Raw genomic sequence first — 18,273 nt, 5'->3', positions numbered from 1 at the left:
CCACAAAATGTGCACCTATAAACAAAATATTAGTAAAAGAATTACCGTATTTTTGGCTCTATAAGACGCACCTAGTTTTTAGAGGAGGAAAACAAGAAAAGCCAGCAAGAGCCGCAGACACGCTTGCTCGGCGCGGCTCTTTAAAGATAGAGCAGCTCTTGCTGGCTTTTCCGGGAGGTGGGAGAAGGGAGTGACGGGCTGCCCTCTGTCCCTTCTCCCACCTCCCTGAAAAGCCAGAGCAAGTTGCACAGCCATCACTGAAGCCAGCAGAGGAAGAGTGATAGCTGCGCAGTGGCTCTTGCTCTGCTGGCTTCCCAGCAAACCGGGATGAGGGACGGATGGGGCTCTGTAAGGGCTCCCTTCCTTTCCTCTTCCCGCTTCGCTGGGAAGCCAGCAGAACAAGAGGCGCTGCGCAGCTCTCGCTCTTGCTCTGCTGGCTTCAGCAATAGCTGCGCAGCCTGCATTCACTTCATAAGACGCACACACATTTCCCCTTTTTAGGAGGAAAAAGGTACGTCTTATGGAGCGAAAAATACGGTAGTTTCTAAATGCATTTTATTTTAAAATATTTTAAAAACAAATTTGAATAAGTTATTGAGTCAAAAAATGCATCACAAAATTTGGAAGATAATGATGTTAGTTTGCAAAGTGTGTATTGGGTTTAGTTTGCATTAAAAATTTGCAAAGACTGAATATCTCAAGCATCCCTTGTCTAACCAGTGAAAGGGTTATGCTTGGCTCTAGACTTCTGCATGCAATCCAGGCTTGGGAGTGCAGAACAAGGGGACTAGAGCAGGCAGGCATCTTGACAGTATGACTCTGAAAAGGTGAGTCTGCCATAAAGCTCAGTAGCGCTGTCTGATATGGTTATTCTTCTCTACATGTGACAGCTTGGATCAAATCTGTGATTATCTGCTGTCCTACTTCACTTCCACTTTCTTTGGCCTCAGGCTTATTGTAAAAAAGAAAAAAAGGAAGGTCAAGTGTGTATGAAATTGGACATTCCCCCCACCAGAACTCAGCAGACAAAAAAGGCGAATGGACACAAAGCTTTTTTTTATTGGCATGCATTCTCTGTTTATTTTGTGTCATCTTATTGCTCGTGGGGTGAGTGAAGAGAACCTCTAACACATATGGTGCTGTTGTCAGGTCTATTTGCTGCCAAACATGTTGTCCAGCTTGGAAATTTGGCTTCAGGAACCAGGTTTCCAGCTAGATGGCCAGTTGACCTAGTGGCTAAAAGCCCAAAGTTGATCTCTAAGTGGTCCTCTTACAGTTCTTAATTCTCTCCAATTCATGTTGTGCTAGAATTTAATTCAAGCTGTTCTATAAAATGGCTAGTTAAATAGATAGGAATACGTAATGTGAAGCCCCAAATATATTTCTTCCTCTGGCTTTTGGAGAATAATGTAAAACCACAACACTTATCCAGGGCAAATATTCTGTTTAGCCAAACTTGTCATAGTTGCATGGAAGCCAGTCTAATGGACTTGGGCTGTTCTCTTCTTGGGTGTTTAAAAATAAACCATTATCTCCTTAGTTTGTAAAACTTTATCTGGTCTGTCACCGCAGGCATCCGTTTCCTCCGTTCTGCAGATGAATTTGTTTGGTTCATACATTCAGCTGTGCATCTTGCACATTACGCTATCTTAAGTTTATATTTAAGTTTACATTCTTAAGTGAAGGAAACATTATTTGTTTAAAGGTTCATAAAAATGTGATTTGCCTGTCACATCCTGAGTTTCATATGGGTTCCTTGCTCTCTTCCTCTTTTCTATTCCCTCCTGTGTTTTTTCTGTTTTTAAATAGCCAGAAATGCAGCGCTGAGATGGAAACCTTCCTTACAGTTTTTGGCATTATGGATGGCAGAAACTTTTCAGTGCAAGCTGTGAGCCTGCAGGGCGCACATTTAAGCATGTCAAAGCTACAGGTTGTTGCTTTTGTTGCCTCTTCTCTGCTCCAGATACAACCTGTTCGAGCAATGATTCAACTTGCTATGCACACACTTTTAGATACCCTTTAACTTCCCATTTGTTCACTTCACGGTGCTAATTCTTGCTGTTCTCTAGGTCCAGCAGAGCTTAGAGAAGATTACGAAACTGGAGCAGGAGAAAGAGCACTGGATGCTGGAGGCCCAGCTGGCCAAAATTAGGTTGGAGAAGGAAAACAAAAGAGTAAGCGATAAGCTCAGAAACTCTGTGGGCAACCAGAGGATTGAGGCAACCCAGGAAAGCCTCTTCACACTGAATGCAGATGAACAGGAGAAGGAGGATGCTGCAGAGAAGGCTTTGAGGGAACCAATTCAAACTGCAAGTCTCGTAAGTGCACCTTACTCCCAGTGATGTAGGTTGGAAATTGGGCAACTGGAATGACTACAATACTAGCTAAATCTAAAATTAACATTGGAATTAACATTTTTCAGGTGAGTGACCCTAGAAACCACATATATATTAATGTATACAGCTCTCATGGCCTTCATTCTCCTCAAAAAAGTTACCCCAAACCCTGAATAATGTAATGGGAGTGAATATAATTGAATTCTCATGTCCTAAAGTGTTTACAAGTAGCCCAATATAAATGAAGAACTCCAGTTTAATGTAGGTTAGCATCTCTGTGCTGAATGTGGTGCATGGAAGGCAGGGGTGGGAGGGAAACAAGTGGCCACAAGGTACATCCACGATGCCTTGAACAAAACGCCTAAATGTGGCCAACGTGTCTTGATTTTATCTCGCATTTGTTTCCCCCTTTTCCACTGAAAAGCTCAGCACAACATGAATGCTTCTTCCCCCAAGCATTCAGTGTTTGTTTGGAACTGACACACTTGCAAGCTGATCCCACTGAATAGGTTTTCATTTTTATTGGGGGGAAACACCATGGGCAAAGTTTAAGTTGCCCATGTTGAAGCCCCATTGATTCCAGTGAGGAAAGGGGGAGCATATACTTATCTTTCATAGTAAGATTAGTGCAGCTTAATAAATGTAATTACCTTTTTCAAACTTTGGAACAAAAGCCAGTTAAACTTACCTTGGAGCCATTGAAATCAACTTCATTTAAATGAACTTTAGAATCAGAAAATGAATGTACTACTTTGAGCTGATTCTGTCATCCTAATATTTTTCTAGGTCGGGATGTTGATAACCACTGAAAATGAAGAGGTATGTTTTTTAACATGACAGAGTCGTGCTGGCATAATTTTTAAGCTAAACTGTATGGAGTGGTGCTAAAGTGACCCCTTTACAACTGTGTGCTCCTGGTCAAAACACTGTAATGTAAAAATATCCCTCTGGGATGGGGCCCTCCAGATCTTGGACTTCCAGCTCTTGTCAGGTTTAGCCATCATTGTCAATGAGTAGCAAGTGATGGGAGTTGTGGTCCAACAAGATATGCAGAGCCAAAGATTCCCTGTCCCTGATCAGCTGTTCAGTTTACTTTGTCAGATGAACTGTACTCTTTCCCACCATTTCTTTGGTCTTAATCTTCCTTGCTTCTTGACATTTTGGTGCAGAATTCCACTTCCTGGCTGTTTATCTGGGGCAGTGGCAATTACATTACTGCAATCTACACTGGTCCTTTCCCCGCACTCCATCCTTCATGTTGAGCTCACTTAGGCACAAAGTGAAAACCTTGTTGTTTACCCAAGTCTTTGAAATGTAATCAGCATTCTTTTTGGCGCTGCTACTTCATATATGATGTTGTTAATGTCCTCTTGTTGTGCTGCCATTGGGAGAAAAGGCAGGATATATGTACGAGGAAATGAATAAATACATTTTATGACATTTCCTATTCTGCCAGGAGCTTATCTTGCTGTGATTATGGAAACATGTGGTACTCCAGGAAATGATGGAGTGCAGTTTGACAGCAATGTTGTTGACTGTCCCGATAGGAGAACTTGCCCCATCTCTTCCCCCGCCATGGCCAACTGCTGATGGATTAGAGCAGTCTCCATCTAATCTGGTATCCATGTTATAACAATGGCCAGACAGATATCACTGGCAAAGCGTGCAGATTTGTGTTTGTTTCCTGCATCTAGTACTAAGATGTGTGCTGCCTCTGCACATGAATCGTAATAGCTAGTAACTATTCTTATGTTACCCTTTGTAGGCCCCAGAAGCCGACACCCGGGAAGACTTGATAAAGAACCATTACATGGCAAGAATAGTGGAGCTTACATCTCAGTTGCAGCTGGCTGACAGCAAGTCTGTGCATTTCCATGCAGAGGTGAGTGCGCAAGTGCTTTCCTAATTCGAAAATGCAAACTTCGTCTTACAGTGAAGGTTCCCTTTTTGCACTTCATTCCACCCATCTGCGGCTGCTGGGCTTTTTGAAGCTTCAGCTTTTACAAGCATAGAATCATAGAATCATAGAATCATAGAATCATAGAGTTGGAAGAGACCACAAGGGCCATCGAGTCCAACCCCCTGCCAAGCAGGAAACACCATCAGAGCACTCCTGACATATGGTTGTCAAGCCTCTGCTTAAAGACCTCCAAAGAAGGAGACTCCACCACACTCCTTGGCAGCAAATTCCACTGTCGAACAGCTCTTACTGTCAGGAAGTTCTTCCTAATGTTTAGGTGGAATCTTCTTTCTTGTAGTTTGGATCCATTGCTCCGTGTCCGCTTCTCTGGAGCAGCAGAAAACAGCCTTTCTCCCTCCTCTATGTGACATCCTTTTATATATTTGAACATGGCTATCATATCACCCCTTAACCTCCTCTTCTCCAGGCTAAACATGCCCAGCTCCCTTAGCCGTTCCTCATAAGGCATCATTTCCAGGCCTTTGACCATTTTGGTTGCCCTCCTCTGGACACGTTCCAGTTTGTCAGTGTCCTTCTTGAACTGTGGTGCCCAGAACTGGACACAGTACTCCAGGTGAGGTCTGACCAGAGCAGAATACAGTGGCACTATTACTTCCCTTGATCTAGATGCTATACTCCTGTTGATGAGGCCCAGAATTGCATTGGCTTTTTTAGCTGCCGCGTCACACTGTTGGCTCATGTCAAGTTTGTGGTCAACCAAGACTCCTAGATCCTTTTCACATGTACTGCTCTCAAGCCAGGTGTCACCCATCTTGTATTTGTGCCTCTCATTTTTTTTGCCCAAGTGCAATACTTTACATTTCTCCCTGTTAAAATTCATCTTGTTTGTTTTGGCCCAGTTCTCTAATCTGTCAAGGTCGTTTTGAAGTGTGATCCTGTCCTCTGGGGTGTTAGCCACCCCTCCCAGTTTGGTGTCATCTGCAAATTTGATCAGGATGCCCTTGAGTCCATCATCCAAGTTGTTGATAAAGATGTTGAATAAGACCGGGCCCAGGACAGAACCCTGTGGCACCCCACTAGTCACTCTTCTCCAGGATGAAGAGGAACCATTGATGAGCACCCTTTGGGTTCGGTCAGTCAGCCAGTTACAAATCCACTGAGTGGTAGCATAGTCAAGACCGCATTTTACCAGCTTCTTTACAAGAATATCATGGGGCACCTGATAGGCAATCCCCTCTTAGTTTTGGAAATACAGTGGTACCTTGGGTTAAGTACTTAATTCGTTCCGGAGGTCCATTCTTAACCTGAAACTGTTCTTAACCTGAAGCAACACTTTAGCTAATGGGGCCTCCTGCTGCTGCCGCGCCGCCAGAGCATGATTTCTGTTCTCATCCTGAAGCAAAGTTCTTAACACCTGAGGTAGTATTTCTGGGTTAGCAGAGTCTGTAACCTGAAGTGTATGTCACCTAAAGCATATGTAACCCAAGGTACCACTGTACTACAGTGAATGAAGATACAGTGGATGCTCGGGTTGAGAACGTGAACCGTGCAGGATGCACGTTCGCAACCTGCAGCATTCGCAACCTGCAGCGGTGCGTCTGTGCTTGTGCAGGTTGTGATTCGGCGCTTCTGCGCATGCGCGACCGACGAAACCCGGAAGTAACCCATTCCGGTACTTCTGGGTTTCAGAGGTCCATAACCTGAATAAACACAACGTCTGTAACCCGAGGTATGACTGTATTGCGGCTCAGTCAATAATGTGATCTGTAATCTTACTGAGGAACAGCTGCAGCCTAGTCATAGAGCTCACTTGCTTTGCGTGGAGAAGGTCCCAAGTTCAGTCCATCCAGCAGCTCCAGCTAGAGCTGGGAGAAGACCCTGCTTGAAATCCTGAAGAGCCGCTGGGCTAGATGGACCAGGTGTTTGGAGAAAACAGTTCAGACATAAATTTGCCATGTGGCCTTGAGGAGTGCTGAGTCCCATATGTAAAATGGGGGAAACAACCTACCTCAGCGGGCTGATGTGATGAATGAGTGAAGGGCAGTAAAGCCCCCACTGTATGTGTGAAGGTGCTATTGATTTTTAAATAATAATTGTCCGCATAAAAGACGGCCTAAATAAACTAACATGGCTTATTTGTGTATGTGTTGGCAGTGCCGGGCACTTGCAAAGCGACTCGCTCTGACTGAGAAATCTAAAGAATCCTCATTGGAAGAGGTGAGACAAGCTAGACAGAGCATCACCAGGTTGCAGGTAAGTTTGTTTAACCACATGGCTCTGTGCGTGCATTAAGAGTTGTCCATGGCCACCTTGATCTAGGGCCTGAACCAACCTGGAACAACCTAGGACTCGCCAGATCTGGGCCTTGAACTGAATTCCTGGAGATTTCACAGTGTTTTATTAGACTTTTAAGACCCTGACTAAATATACGGGAGGATGGGGTGAGAAGGAGACACAGGTACTCTGCCTATGCATCTCCTTCTCCTCCCCCTTACTCTCTGCCCGAATGAACCCCTTTTGACAGTCCTGGATCACTCTGGGTGGACCTGATCCAGTCTGGGCCTGTCTCAACCCACTCCAGCAGAATTGTGGGTTAACCCAAAGCTGCCTGGTTCAGAATCCAGGATTCAGCCAAAGCGGTTAGCCCTAGTGTGTACAGTGATACCTTGGTTTTCAGACTTAACCCGTTCCAGAAGTCTGTTCCAAAACCAAAGCGTTCCAGAACCAAGGCACCCTTTCCCATAGAAAGCAATGCAAAATGGATTAATCCATTCCAGACTTTTAAAAACTACCCCTAAAACAGCAATTCAACACAAATTTTACTAACGAGACCAGTGATCCATAAAATGAAAGCAATAGCAATAAACAATGTACTACAGTCACACAATCAATCAGTAGCTGAACTGGGTTCCACACAGTCACAAAAACAAAACAAAAAAAGCCACAAAAACACAAAATAAATAGCAGAAACAGACAGACCTCAGCGCAGCACTCAAAATGGAAGAGTGGCACTCAAATCGGAAGTATAACACTTAAAACAGAGGACATTCGGCTTCCGAAAAAGGTTCACAAACTGGAAGTTCCAAGTTGTTTGAGAACCAAGGCATTTGAGAACCAAGGCACCACTGTATATATTATGAGAACCTGTGAGCAAATTTACGTGGACCCCGCCCACCACACCCACACCAAAATGTTGCAGAGTAGTTATTTTCTATGCCCACTAGAATGGTTCCATGCATTAAAAGAGCCAACTCAGTTAAAGGTCAAGGTGTCCTTTTGGATATGGCAAAAGGATATCTCTGATTACCTCCATTCTGCAGTATACTTCAGAGTTCTCCTTGGAAGAAACTTCCTAACTAGGTCTGAGTAAACCGGAGAAAACCTCATGCTATTAACTTTTATTTTGCACTATTATTGTATTTATACTTGTTTATTTACAAATGTATTTGTGGAAGTTGTGGGATATAAATAAACCGACGATGTCTATGACCTTTCAGGATGAGTTGACGACGACCAAGAGAAGTTATGAGGATCAGTTAAGCATGATGAGCGACCACCTCTGCAGTATGAACGAAACCTTATCCAAACAACGGGAGGAAATAGATACACTAAAGCTGGCTAGTAAGGTAAGTAATCTTGTTGCATGGGCTGCAGGCCAGGTTCCCTGCAAGTTGCTAGTATTTCCTATCCTTTCTTGGTCACTTAGGATAGGACACTTACACACACACACACACACACACACATATTCCTGAGTGTGTGCAGGGGCCATGCCAATCTTGTTTTTACATTTTTGGAATAATGTAAACGATATTTTTCCTCCTAATCTATTCTTTTCTTGCGCTATGCTGCCTCTTTTCTCCCTCATATGCCATTTTTCTTTTCTTTTCCTTTCCTCACTCCTTGTTTTCTTTTTTCCTGACAAGCAAACGGTCTTGGCTATAAAGTATAATAATATATTTTTAAAAATAATTACTGGGTGTGTTGGGTGTTGGGCTATGTCATCTGAAGGATTGCTTCAGTTTCCAAAAGCAACAAATGTGAGATTATATCAGATGGGTTTCTGAATCAATGAAGCCATATACAAAAAATGTCTTCTTTTTTTAGTTTGAGTTCATAGCTTCTTTCAAGCATGCTTGTCAATTTCTGGTATAATATCACACTAAGAGCTACATGCTGCCTAATTAACTAAATCCCTCTTTAGAGAAGGGCTGGGGAGAGGAGAGCAAAGTGTGAGCTCTTCGTTGGTGGACTAAAGAAAATACTCCTCCTGATTCTCTGTCCATCTCTGCTGTTGCTTAATATCTAGCTGTGTCCAAAGTGTTGTACAGAACATTGAAGGTCCCCTATTCAGAAGCCATACAGTTTTTATTAGAAGACAAGGCAGTGATTGTGGGGGACAGGTTAAGAAATGATATCTAGGATAAAGAATAAAAAGAGGATGAATGGTAAAGAAGTTGCTGGACCTTGAGAATTCACATGAGTACCAAGAGGGAAGTAGCTTGGCAAATAGGGGAGGCTGATCAAACCATGTAGTATAGGAGATGGAGAAGTTGAGAACTGGAGCTGGCAGTGGAAGAGGGCTGAATGAGGAATGCGTAGATAAAGGGCCTTGATTGAGTATTGCAGTTGTGAGTCACAGCATTTGGGCAGAGGCCACAGTTAGACAGACTGTACAAGGGCAAATAGGCCAATGGTCTGGGCTGGTATGGCAGCTTTATATGTTCATGTGGATTTACAGTGGGACACAAATAGGGAAATGTTCACACAATCCAGTTAGTGGGAATGCGAATTGTCCTGCCCGTTTTTTGTCTTTTCCCCTCCTTCATTTAGATTCTGACAACCAGTTTTCCTACCATGTAGTGACTTTTTGCATCAAGATATACACACAACTGGAACTAAGTGCGGAATGAGATGGCACAGCCCAATATGGATTTTGCTGGTTTTGAGTTTACCCTTCTGCAGGCATTGTTCCATAGGGACATAGGAAGCTGCCTTATTGTCAGGGAACTGCCATCAGCTCAGAGGCGAGAGGTAGAAGGGCAGTTGGGTTACAGGGAGCCTCCAAAGATCGTGCGAAGCAGCACTTCCTCCACGGAGGAGGGAAGCCACGCCTCCAGTGGGGAAGGGGTGCAGGGCTCGGAGGATGCAGGGGAGAGCCACAGCACCGAGCATGGACAAAGCGGGGGGAAGGCAGGTCCCCCTCTGCCCACGCCCTCTCTGCGCAGACGGTTTACGCACAGAGAGGGGAGGCATAGGATGGTGGTCAAAAGACTACTCTGCTGGGGAAAGTTTAAGGGCTACCCACTCCCAGATTCTGCAAGTGACTGAGCAAGACATGGAATTGAGACGTTCTGCACTGTGAATGTTTTTGTACCAATAATAAAGCCTTGAAAAGACCAGTGGGGGTCTTGCCAGTTCGTTCTCGAGCAGCCACACTGGCATCCATAACACTTATATTGAGTCAGGCCTTTGGCCCTGACTTGGCAGAGGTTCTCCAGGATTTCAGGCAGGGTTCTCTCCTGGCCCTACCTGGGGGTGCTGGGCATTGAACTTGGGGCCTTCTGCTCGCCCAGCAGATGCTCTGCCACTGAGCTATGGCCCTTCCTATGGCCTTTTGGTATAGAAGTCACATGTTGATACTTCTCAGTACAGCCTTGGGGCATGTGCACTTTCCTCACCCAGCCTGTGTGCCATAATAGGAAGGAGCAGTTTAGTATTAGTAGTAGTTCGTACAGGCTATGTATAGGGTTTTTGCACATGCATGCACTAACAGTATTTCTGCTTGATGCTTCTGTTTAGTATCAGCACTGTTCTGGATGCCACTTAGAATGCAGCAGCGATATGCTAATGGAAGAGACTTAGTCAGAGACTGCCCCCTCAGTCTCCAAAGGCGAATGGAAATGATGAGAGTTTGGTTTTGGGGTTGTTTTTTTAATGTTTTAAAAACACACTTATAGGCTGCTCTTTTCCAAGTACTTGATACAGTATTGCCAGAAGTTATGGCAATATGATGGGAACTGATGCTAGAGGGTATGGAACAGGCTTTTCAGGGTCAGGAGAAGCTTTCCAGATGAAGTAAATCTGGAAGAAGCAAGAGAAATGGCTTAATGGACGGGAGGCTGTTCTAGCCCACACAAGCTCTGACTCCTCCTGAAATGCTAAAGCCTTGTTGATGACAGGCAGGAAGCTTGTTGTGTAGAGCAATCAATTCATGAGTCATGAGTTTTTACATGGAGTGGAGGGGGAGAGAGACAGACTGTTGTTAAAAGACCTTGCCCTTGGCTAGCACACCCGGTTGGAGAGCACTCAGAAACAAATTGCAGGCTGATCAGTGGGAAATTAGATTCCTGGGGGAAGAAGCAATAGGTGAGCCTATGCAGGAAAAGTTTGATCCCCATACATAGAAACAAGATACAGGAGCATGCCTTAATATTGCCTACACAGACTGGCAACAGCTCTCCAGGGTTTTAGGTAGGAGTCTCTCTCAGGCCTAGCTAGAGATACTGGGGATTGAACCTGGGACCTTCTGCAAGCAAAACAGATGCTCTGCTACTGAGCTACAGCCCTTCCCTTGGGGACCACCAACAGAGGTCCCCTCCCCACAAATCTCAGTGATTGGGCTGGGATATAAGGGATCAGATACCCTGGACCCAAGTAGTGAAGCACCTTGTAAATGAATACAAAAATCTTGGACCTGGCCTGATAACAAATGGCCAGCGAGTGCCTATTTTTATTTATGCATTACCTACATGGTAGAATGGGACGCGGGTGGCGCTGAGGTCTAAACCACAGAGCCTAGGGCTTGCTGATTGAAAGGTCGGTGGTTCAAATCCCCACGACGGGGTGAGCCCCCTGCTCCTGCCAACCTAGCAGTTCAAAAGCACGTCAAAGTGCAAGTAGATAAATAGGTACCGCTCTGGCGGGAAGGTAAACGGCGTTTCCGTGCACTGCTCTGGTTTCGCCAGAAGCGGCTTAGTCATGCTGGCCACATGACCCAGAAGCTGTACGCTGGCTCCCTCAGCCAGTGAAGCGAGATGAGCGCCTCAACCCCAGAGTCGTCTGCAACTGGACCTAATAGTTAAGGGGTCTCTTTACCTTTTTACATGGTAGAATAATCACTTTCCAGCTTCAATCTCCTCCTTGAACATCGCCTCTGTTCCATGAAATCTTTGTCTTTACCCTTGTAATGCCCCCACCCCAAAACTGAAATGCAGCCAAAGTACTGTAAACTAAGGGCAGACAGAAAGTAGAGCAGAGAATCAACTGGTAGATTTCTGGGCATTTGCAGTAGATCGGAAAGAGTTTCTTGACTACAAGAAAGCTTTCTATATTAGTTTCCCTTCTCTGATCTGTAGCAACTCACATTTGCTTATGCATGTGTTATCATCCCGGTTTATGGCTCATGGGACGCAGGACGTGATTGGCTTTGCCCCCTGAACCAACATATTTTACCTTACTGCAACCCCTATGTTTACCATTTTTCACTTGACTACTATTGAAGGACCCTGGGGTTGTATTAAGTGTAGTGTTAAACAGATCGTTCCATCAGTGCAGGTACCCTTGATTGTCTTATCCTGCATGAGGCAGAAGCCTTTTCTTCTTGTTAAAACTGACATTCCCCCCCCCATTAAGAGATAAGATTCTGTTTTACTAGAATTTCACCAATGTGTGTACAAAGCACAATGTACAATGTGTACAATGTACAAAACAGGAGTCCATACCAAGGGTCTCTAAAATACTAATGTCCAACTTATTTGTGATGCATGATCCTTTTTGTAAACCACTTTGATATTTTTAAAAATCAAATGGTATATTAAATAGAAGTATGAATGAATGAATGCACTGCATGCAGGTGCTGTTGGATCAGGCCAGGGAATTATTTGCAGGAACCCCAGTGACCCACAAGCATTAGGCAACCTCCTAGAAACAAGTATTTTGAAATTCTTAGAAAACATAATAAATGGAATGGCCCCTTCTCTTCTCAGAATGGCCTACAGTCCAGCAGAGGATTCTGGTTGGTGGGAGGGTGTGTGCGACAGTTTGTAATATTTCCCCCCCAGTTCCCAATCCCTTTGTAGTACCTCCTTTGACAGTTTCAGAGCGTTCCCCAACTTTTGGGTGGAGCAGCACAAAGAGTTTCAGGGGAAGAGTAGAATTCTGCTGCTCTCACAGGATGCTCCCTTCATTGGAAGAGAACTCAGGATCTAAGTCTCTAGTGTGGGGCATTGGCATTTTAGTTGTTACTTTGAGGGACATATTTACGGTAATGTGATCCACCTTCAGTCCTAGGGATAGCTGTTGTTTTTTACAGATTAAGTAATAGAAAAATGGGAAAGATCTCTCCTTGGCCCTGAAGAGCTGCTGTCAGTAAGACTACTAGGCAGAAGTGTGCCAGATGGACAAATTGCCCGACCGCAACAGGCAGCATCCTATGTTCTGCTGATCTCCTGTGTTCTCTTTTTGATCTAGGGAAATTCCAAGAAGAACAAAAATCGATAGTATTGGTCGTCCAACTGACCTTTGGATGTTGCTGATGCACAGAAACACAGATGCCGAAACTGATGTTCAGCTGGCAAAATGCCTCTTGGACTGGACATGGCTGCAGTGGTGGGATTACCAGTGTTTGATTTGGTGTTGCATTTGGATTTGAGACAGCACCAGATTTGGTTGCCAGTGTAATGCAAACTGGACTTGGCGTGTTCAGTAGAGCAGATGGGGGAAAATAGGCACTCCATGGATAACTTGCATAGGAATGAACCATAACTTTTTACCATACCACTTTGTAACTGCTTTTAGTTTCCTTGTACAAACTTCTAAGATTTTGTATATTTGAGTGCATATTGAGATGAACAAATCTGACACCAGTGTGGTACTTGTCTCTTTCTGCCTAAGAGGTTGTCATTCCTACCCGTCCATTCCTTTCTGTGAATTAAAAGAAGAAGAAGCCCAGAGCTATCAGTGTTTTTCAGTGATGTCCACCTGTGCAGTTATTGTAAAAAAAAATACTACTGATTCCGGTCTTCTCTTCTAGACTAGCTTAGATTGCCTTAGAGAGGCAGTCTCAGTACATTTATATTGAAGCATTCAATGCGGCTGTGACTATTCATATTAACTGTAATGAACTATTAAAAGTGTACAGTAGTGGTCCTTTTTTTTTAAATCAAGTGCAGAAAGTGGGCCAAAGAAGGTGTTCTTGAATCGTGCTGAAGGGTGATATTTTGTCTGTTTCCGTTTGTTACTTTTCTCATAAGCCGGTGATAGAGAAATGACTGCCCACAGCTGGAGGAAGATGTGAGAATAACAAACAGTGCTGACAAGTGGCTTCTTGCAAAGACCTTTCATTTCAATAGGGGTGGGACAGTACGCATGATGGGCCATCACTATTTCTGTTTCAAACGCAGCTTGTTGCATTGAAGCAGGCTAAGAAATCACTGAATCAGCAAAGCTGTGCAGAGAAGAGCTGGTTCAAATACTGATGTAAACCTTCACGTGGGTCTGTGGTGCTGTTCTTTTGGAGCCTGCCTGTCTTCCCCATCTGCAACCACATAGTAACTTGCCCGTTTTAAAAACTTCCTTTTTCCTCTTGAGGGGTGGGGTGGAGATTCTTTCGCATGGTCACCCGAGTTTCACATTACAACTTCTATGTGGCAACGTAGGCTCTTAATTCCTGAAATGCAGCAATGCCTTGCTGCTTGAAGCTTACCTTTGCACTTTCAAAGTCTGAGCCAGTCCCTTGCTGAAGATTGTTCTGTGGCATTTTGGAATCGCCCAAATGACGTCTTGGTGTTCTAAAAATTTATTCCCGTTCCAAGTTTTCTTCCTTGGGAAGATTTTTGACACTAACCTGAGGTCTTTTCAACACAGTATTCCATGGGAGTTCCTCGCCATTCACAAGAAACTCCACTACTGAATATTTCACAATGAACTACTTCTGTAGCCCCGTAAGAGATAGTAGCTGTCCTATGTTCAAGGGTTACTTCATTGTATCAACCATGTCAATGTGTATTACGAGCATAGAATAAATATACTGCCATGTTAAAACTTTCGCTGTCAGACTTTTATGTTTGTGTGCTCCTGTGTTAGATGTGGTTTTGAGCAAAACTGCCTTTGGACATATCCGTGTGTCCTGACTTTTAATGGTTTTTAAGATATATAGCTGCAGTGTTTAAGATAATACTGTATGACTAAGCACTGGTTAACGGGAGGATGGAAGATTGAATGCTGAAAGGCAGTGTGTTTTGAAAAAAATTACTGCACTCAATGGTTAATTTTAAACCACTGCTTTTAAAGGCAGAATCCAGTCTCAAACCACGCAAAAGCATAAAGGTGTTGCATGTAAGAAAATTAATTAGATTTATTTGATTTCAAAAGTGATTGAAAATACAAGCTACTGTAAGGTAATGATAGTTTTACAACTGACACTCCAATTTATGTAACTGGTCATATTACATTTCTAATTCTTCATCATCTCATCTCTGCTCAGAGATCAAGATCGGACAGAGCTAAAAGAAAACATTGATAGAGAATTCATGAAGTGTGCATTATGTATGGATTTATTTAGTTCTGGATATATGCTGATCTACGTTAGAAAAGGAAGTGGTAGGCTCTTTGTAGAATTGGAATATTTCCAGGGTCAGCTGGTGGTTTTTGAAGGGGGGCAGACCAGATGTCGCCAGCAGCTTCATCTCTGGCAGGTCCTCCACCTCTCCTTGTCCATCACTCTCCAGGTGGCACTTGTAAAAAGTACGGACCATTTGGGCAGCATGATGTTAATTCGTCATCAGAATCTGCAATGTTGGGACCTATTTCATTTCCTGTCATATACCTGTTTTCCCCAATTTCCAGTTCAGCTTTTGTTCTGAGTTATGGTGTCCAAGGGACATGGGTGGTGCTGTGGACTTGCCAATCAGAAGGTCGGTGGTTCGAATCCCTGTGACGGGGTGAGCTCCCGTTGCTCGGTCCCTGCTCCTGCCACCTAGCAGTTCGAAAGCACGTCAAAGTGCAAGTAGATAAATAGGTACCGCTCCGGTGGGAAGGTAAACGGCGTTTCCGTGCGCTGCTCTGGTTCACCAGAAGCGGCTTAGTCATGCTGGCCACATGACTTGGAAGCTGTACGCCAGCTCCCTTGGCCAATAAAGCGAGATGAGTGCCGCAACCCCAGAGTCAATCACGACTGGACCTAATGGTCAGGGGTCCCTTTACCTTTACCGTCCAAACTCTGAAACACAGCTCTTTATACAGCAAAGTGCTGCAGTTGGCTGCAAAAATGCAAAATTCCATGCAGGTATAGGTTTCTTTTTTCCCTTTTTTTAGGGGCACACACTTACAGGGCGCCGCCTCCTGTCCCTGCCTTGGCTGAGAAGTGATATACAAATGCAGTGGATAAGTAAGGAGTGCTAGGTTATTTTTTGCTGGATTTCTTCTATGTCTAGCCAGAGCTATCAAGTTGATAAGGAATGAGTAAAGTCATGTAATCTTAACAAACAGCAGCAATGAACCAACAGTTCTAATAAGAGCCCATCTCATGTTTGCAGCACACAAGCAAGCCGTTCTACATCGGCTGCTGCTGCATGCCCTTGTTCACACGCACACATTCTCTTACATGGGCACACCAAAAGCTCTTGCATATATTTGTGCTTATGCAAATAGATGCACAGTGGGCAGTAGTGTAAAGGAGACCTGCGTGAAATGAGGCTGAAGGTTTCAGGTCACTTGCCCCTGTTGGTGAAAAGACTACAGGCCTTTAAAGTGAAAGGAAGATTCAAGGAAAGGCGTATTCCCCCTTCTTCTTGTGGCCCTGCAGACTCTGTCTTACAACTTCCTTATGCCAGGTTGTAGGGGTTTTTTTCCAGCCTGAGAGTTGCATTCCTTTCAAGGGAAAATGTGCAGGGGCCACACGCCAGTAGTCAATGTGGCCAGAAGCAAAAGTAGCCACTAAGAAGTGCTAGGTGGAAGAAAATAGGGGGGTGGGTGGGTGGGTGTAAAAGAAGGTCTTGGTGCTCATTGGTCATTGGCTCAAGCTCCACCGTAGGGTTAGGAGAGTCCTCTGGCTGGAGAATGCTGCCAGTCAGTTCAGATAATACTGAGCAAGATGGACCAATTGCCTGATTTGAGATGTCCCTTGTTTTAGTTTCTAACTTTTTAAAGCTGCAACATACGTGGATACACTTTTCTTGCTTATTCATTATTGAAAGCGCTTTGTGATTATTGAGATTAACTGATCAGAAACAGAGTAATTGTGCTTGAACTCTAGCTTGAGGTCATGATAAATACTGTGTGTGAAAGATGGAAATTAGGATGAAATTGTACAGAGGGCAATTATCTGGCCTTGAGCCTTGTCAGTGTCCAAATTTTCTACCATTCTCTGTCACACACATGTATTGATGTATACTGACCATTGTTGGTACATTCCAATATGTCTGATGTTAGTTAGCAATTCTGGAATTATTTAAGCCACCACACGTGGATTTTAAACAAATTTAATGCTACTTAGATTAAAGACCTAGGCTTGCTGGAATGACCCCTTTTCTCCTTCATGTACTCCTCTTGTGTACTGTACTGGGAGAAAATCTGAGCCCTAAATTGTTTCCTAATCCATTTACTTTAGCATTAGTGTTTCTTGTTACTCTGTTGTGAAACTGCTGTTGTCAAATTGGCTGCCCTGCGACTGCTCAGAACTGTTTGTGCTCCTCTTATCTGGGCCAGTAGAGGCAAAGTGGCTGAGAATTCTTCAGCTGTGTGCTTGGAATGTTATTAGAAATCTGTTGTTTGTCTAGAAAATAGCTTGGAATTGGGAAGTAAGAAATGGGTGCTTGCAGAATGGTTTGTGCTTGCTGATTTTATTGTGAAATGATTATGGCCAGGTGAGAGAAATTAGGTCTGCAAGTCTTAGGGGTAGATTAATCAACAAAACCATCAGTTGATGAATCATTAAGATGTATAGTAAATGATGAAAACCTAAAGACATATTTCAGGACTGACAACGCTGAGGGTAGAGGGCAGGGCAGGCAGGGAGTAGCAGCCACACAGCCTACCCTGTGTCCCCTTAAGTTAGCCAGCTGCCCTCCTGTACAATGGAGGAAGATGTCTCATTGCAACGAGCGGTGGACTCGTAATCTGGTGAACTGGGTTCGCGTCTCCGCTCTTCCACATGCAGCTGCTGGGTGACCTTGGGCTAGTCACACTTCTCTGAAGTCTCTCAGCCTCACTCACCCCACAGAGTGTTTGTTGTGGGGGAGGAAGGGAAAGGAGATTGTTAGCCGCTTTGAGACTTCTTAGGGTAGTGATAAAGCAGGATATCAAATCCAAACTCTTCTTCTTCAAACTATTTGCTATAAGATTCAACTGCCAGTCTCATCAGTTTCTGTATTTTGAACTGGGTGGGGTGTGGAGGCATCTTCTCTCTCACTTCAGATAGGAAAAAATCTTTGTCTACGCCCAGGTACATATGAACATTTCATCTTCTCAAAGGGGCAATAATATAGACCTCTCTTATGTATTCTTTATTTTAATATGATTTATTAAGAATTTAAAGAATGTGTGTGTGTGTGTGTGTGTGAGAGAGAGAGAGAGAGAGAGAGAGAGAGAGAAAATATAAGAGTCCTACTGAATCAGGCCAGTGGCCCATCATAGTTCAGGATCCTGTTTTCACAGTGACCAATCAGATTCCCATGAGAAGAAGGTCCTGAGTGCAACAGCCCTTGTGCTTACAATCAAGTTTCTGTTGTGCCCACTATGTCTCTGCAGTAAGGCCAAGCACTCCAGCTTCCCCAGCTTGGCTCAGATGCATCTAGCATTAGCAAATGAACATCTTTACGTGGAGTCTCTCTCCAAATGTGTCTGGCACATGCATTTTTCCTGCATTGTTGGCCTCTTGGAATTACTATGGCTGTGCCACTGCACTCTCAGTGCCTAGTTCTAGCTCTTCCACAACTGAATCATAGAATTGTAGAGTTGGAAGGGACCACAAGGGTCATCTAGTCCAACCTCCTGCGATGGCTAGAATGTTTTGTCCAA

General features: G+C 44.1%; 1 protein-coding gene across 3 annotated transcripts in view; it reads left to right on the top strand.

Annotated features, from left to right (window-relative positions):
• PPP1R21 (protein phosphatase 1 regulatory subunit 21) overlaps positions 1 to 14,298 on the top strand; it is a 40,026-nt gene extending 25,728 nt beyond the window's left edge. For all 3 annotated transcript variants that reach the window (XM_077925470.1, XM_077925471.1, XM_077925469.1), the window contains 6 exons: positions 2,070 to 2,318; positions 3,123 to 3,155; positions 4,102 to 4,218; positions 6,412 to 6,510; positions 7,755 to 7,883; positions 12,727 to 14,298. In XM_077925470.1, coding sequence (XP_077781596.1) covers positions 2,070 to 2,318; positions 3,123 to 3,155; positions 4,102 to 4,218; positions 6,412 to 6,510; positions 7,755 to 7,883; positions 12,727 to 12,756 — 657 coding nt within the window. In that variant the 3' untranslated portion in view covers positions 12,757 to 14,298. The remainder of the gene's footprint in view (positions 1 to 2,069; positions 2,319 to 3,122; positions 3,156 to 4,101; positions 4,219 to 6,411; positions 6,511 to 7,754; positions 7,884 to 12,726) is intronic.
• Positions 14,299 to 18,273: the final 3,975 nt, after the last annotated feature.

The sequence above is a fragment of the Podarcis muralis genome, chromosome 3 (genome assembly GCF_964188315.1).
Source record: "Podarcis muralis chromosome 3, rPodMur119.hap1.1, whole genome shotgun sequence".
Taxonomy (NCBI): domain Eukaryota; kingdom Metazoa; phylum Chordata; class Lepidosauria; order Squamata; family Lacertidae; genus Podarcis; species Podarcis muralis.
This window is presented reverse-complemented; position numbering and strand designations above follow the sequence as displayed.